This window comes from Microtus ochrogaster, unplaced genomic scaffold (assembly GCF_000317375.1).
Source record: "Microtus ochrogaster isolate Prairie Vole_2 unplaced genomic scaffold, MicOch1.0 UNK24, whole genome shotgun sequence".
In the NCBI taxonomy this organism is placed as follows: Eukaryota; Metazoa; Chordata; class Mammalia; order Rodentia; family Cricetidae; genus Microtus; species Microtus ochrogaster.
Window position 1 is genome coordinate 5,262,025 of NW_004949122.1, and position 2,325 is coordinate 5,264,349.

At 42.3% G+C, this 2,325-nt stretch overlaps 1 protein-coding gene across 1 annotated transcript in view; it reads left to right on the forward strand.

Annotated features, from left to right (window-relative positions):
• The window catches only part of Pik3cb (phosphatidylinositol-4,5-bisphosphate 3-kinase catalytic subunit beta), a 108,700-nt gene that overhangs the window by 67,378 nt on the left and 38,997 nt on the right, over positions 1-2,325 (forward strand). Inside the window, exon 9 of the mRNA XM_005367822.3 lies at positions 1,561-1,812. Within this exon, the coding sequence (XP_005367879.1) occupies positions 1,561-1,812 (252 nt within the window). The remainder of the gene's footprint in view (positions 1-1,560; positions 1,813-2,325) is intronic.

Consider the following 2,325-nt stretch of genomic DNA (forward strand, 5'->3'; position numbering starts at 1 on the left):
GCCTGCCTCTGCCTCCCGAGTGCTGGGATTAAAGGCGTGCACCACCACCGCCCGGCCTAAAGCTCTATCTTTTTATCTCCCTCCTTTAGTGTCCGGGACACTAAATACCATGCATGGTGACTTTGCACATTTAATACAGCCATTGCCAACATCGTCACATGCCTGGATAGTTTTCCTCTTCTAAGTCAGAACAAGGCAGCCTCTTGACAGATTGTGATGTGACAAATTAACATTTGGTCTCTGGCACAGCTTCGAAAGCCCACGTCATTTCCTGAATGATAGGAGAATCCTAACTATTGGGCAGTGTGGAGATAGGGTCTCATGTAGCACAGGCTGGCTTTGAGCTCTCTCTCTCTCTTCCTGCCTCCACATCCAAGTGCATCTCAAGTTTTTATTTCTACTCTTGCTCACTTTTTTTTTTATAGTAGATTTTGTTTTGGTTTGCTTTTGGTTTATTTGAAATAGGGTTTCTCTCTTTAGCCCTGGCTGTCCTGGAACTTGCTCTGTAGATCAGGCTGGCCTCAAACTCAGATCCACCTTCCTCTGCCTCCCAAGAGCTGGGATTAAAGGTGTGTGCCACCACTGCCCAGCTACGTTGGATGTTTTATTAAAGATCTGGGCTTTAGCATGAGGGTTTGGAGGAAGAGGTGCTCAGAAGAAAGGCAGGTGCCCAAATACTGAATACAGGCTCCTCAAAGGAGAGTCCAGTCTTCTGAGGTGGATCCCTGGAGCTCACTGGCCAGCCAGCCGTGCTGAATTAATAAGGTCCAGCTTCTCTGAGAGAACCTGCCTTTAAAAGTCCAACAGAAAGGGAAAGAGGAAGATATGCAATGCAGCCCTCTTCCTCTGTTTGCACACATGTGAGCATATACACGCACACACATCTACAAGTGACTGAAGTTAATTCATTTTCATTTTTTTATTTCACTTTATTTTCCATGGCATTTCCTATATGCCTTGTCAAGGTACAACTAAATGTACAGGAATGAAGGATAATTAGAGAAGATTAATTTATGTGCAGTGCTGGGAACAGAGGCTTTGTGTATCTAGGCAAATGCTCTGCCACCTAAGCTACATCCTAGCATAACTGCATGTCCTGCATGTGAATCTTCAGAAAGGCCAGGGATGTGTGGGGTGATTAGACTGTCTGTAACTGTCTATTGACAAATTCATATAATTTTTACATTTGTTTATTTTTTTCTGAGATAGGGTCTCATGTAGTCCACGCTGGTCTCAAAACTTACTATGTAGCTGAGGCTGACCTTGAAATTCTTTTCTTCTTGCTTCTGCCTCCTCTATATGTAAAATATCATTCTTACTGTCTTAGTTTCTCTAGCCCCATTCCTCCATGGACACCACTGGTGTTTTGACCAGTATTTGGTGTTGTAGCTACTCTATTTAGTAACGGAACACTGGATTAACTCACCACCGTGTCTGTAGTCTCGCCGACATCTGTATACAGGTGTCTAATGTTGCTGCTCTGCTTTTCAGGTCTTGTTGTCCTTGAGAGGGGCTCTTTGGTTGTGCAACGCTCCTGACTGTTTTTGTCTCCCGTCACAGGTTCATGTCAGAGCTGGTCTTTTTCATGGAACTGAGCTCCTGTGTAAAACTGTTGTAAGCTCGGAGATATCAGGAAAAAACGACCATATTTGGAATGAACCACTGGAATTTGATATTAATATTTGTGACTTACCAAGAATGGCTCGATTATGTTTTGCTGTTTATGCTGTTTTGGATAAAGTAAAAACGAAGAAATCAACAAAAACTATTAATCCCTCTAAATATCAGACCATCAGGAAAGCTGGGAAAATGGTAATGATATAATTTCAGAAAATTGTTTATATAATAGGATATTTTAAGGCTCTGAAATGATTAAAAGGAGTTAAATTATTTCATGTGACTTGAACCCTAAGAACTAATTTTAAGAAGATGATAAAGTTCTGTCTTCGTGTCTTTTCTCAAATTTGAGGCAATTTCATGATAAAGTTGTCCTATATTAGAAGCAGAAAATCTAGGGGGCCCAGCACTCACCCTGTAGCTCACCCTGCCCTGAACTCAGTGTGACACTCCTGCCTCAGCCTCTGCACGATAGGACTATCAGGTAGGAGCCACTGAACCTGGAAAGTGGCAACATTTAAAAACAGCTAGTCCGCAGTACCTAAACTAAAATTTCAAGCATGTATATTTGAAAATTGAGGTTCTTTTTTATTTTTGAAAAAAATCATAGATTGCACCTCACTCAGCACACTTGATGTGACTTTAAGACACAAATGCCAAAGCCGGGCGGTGGTGGCGCACGCCTTTAATCCCAGCACTTGGGAGGCA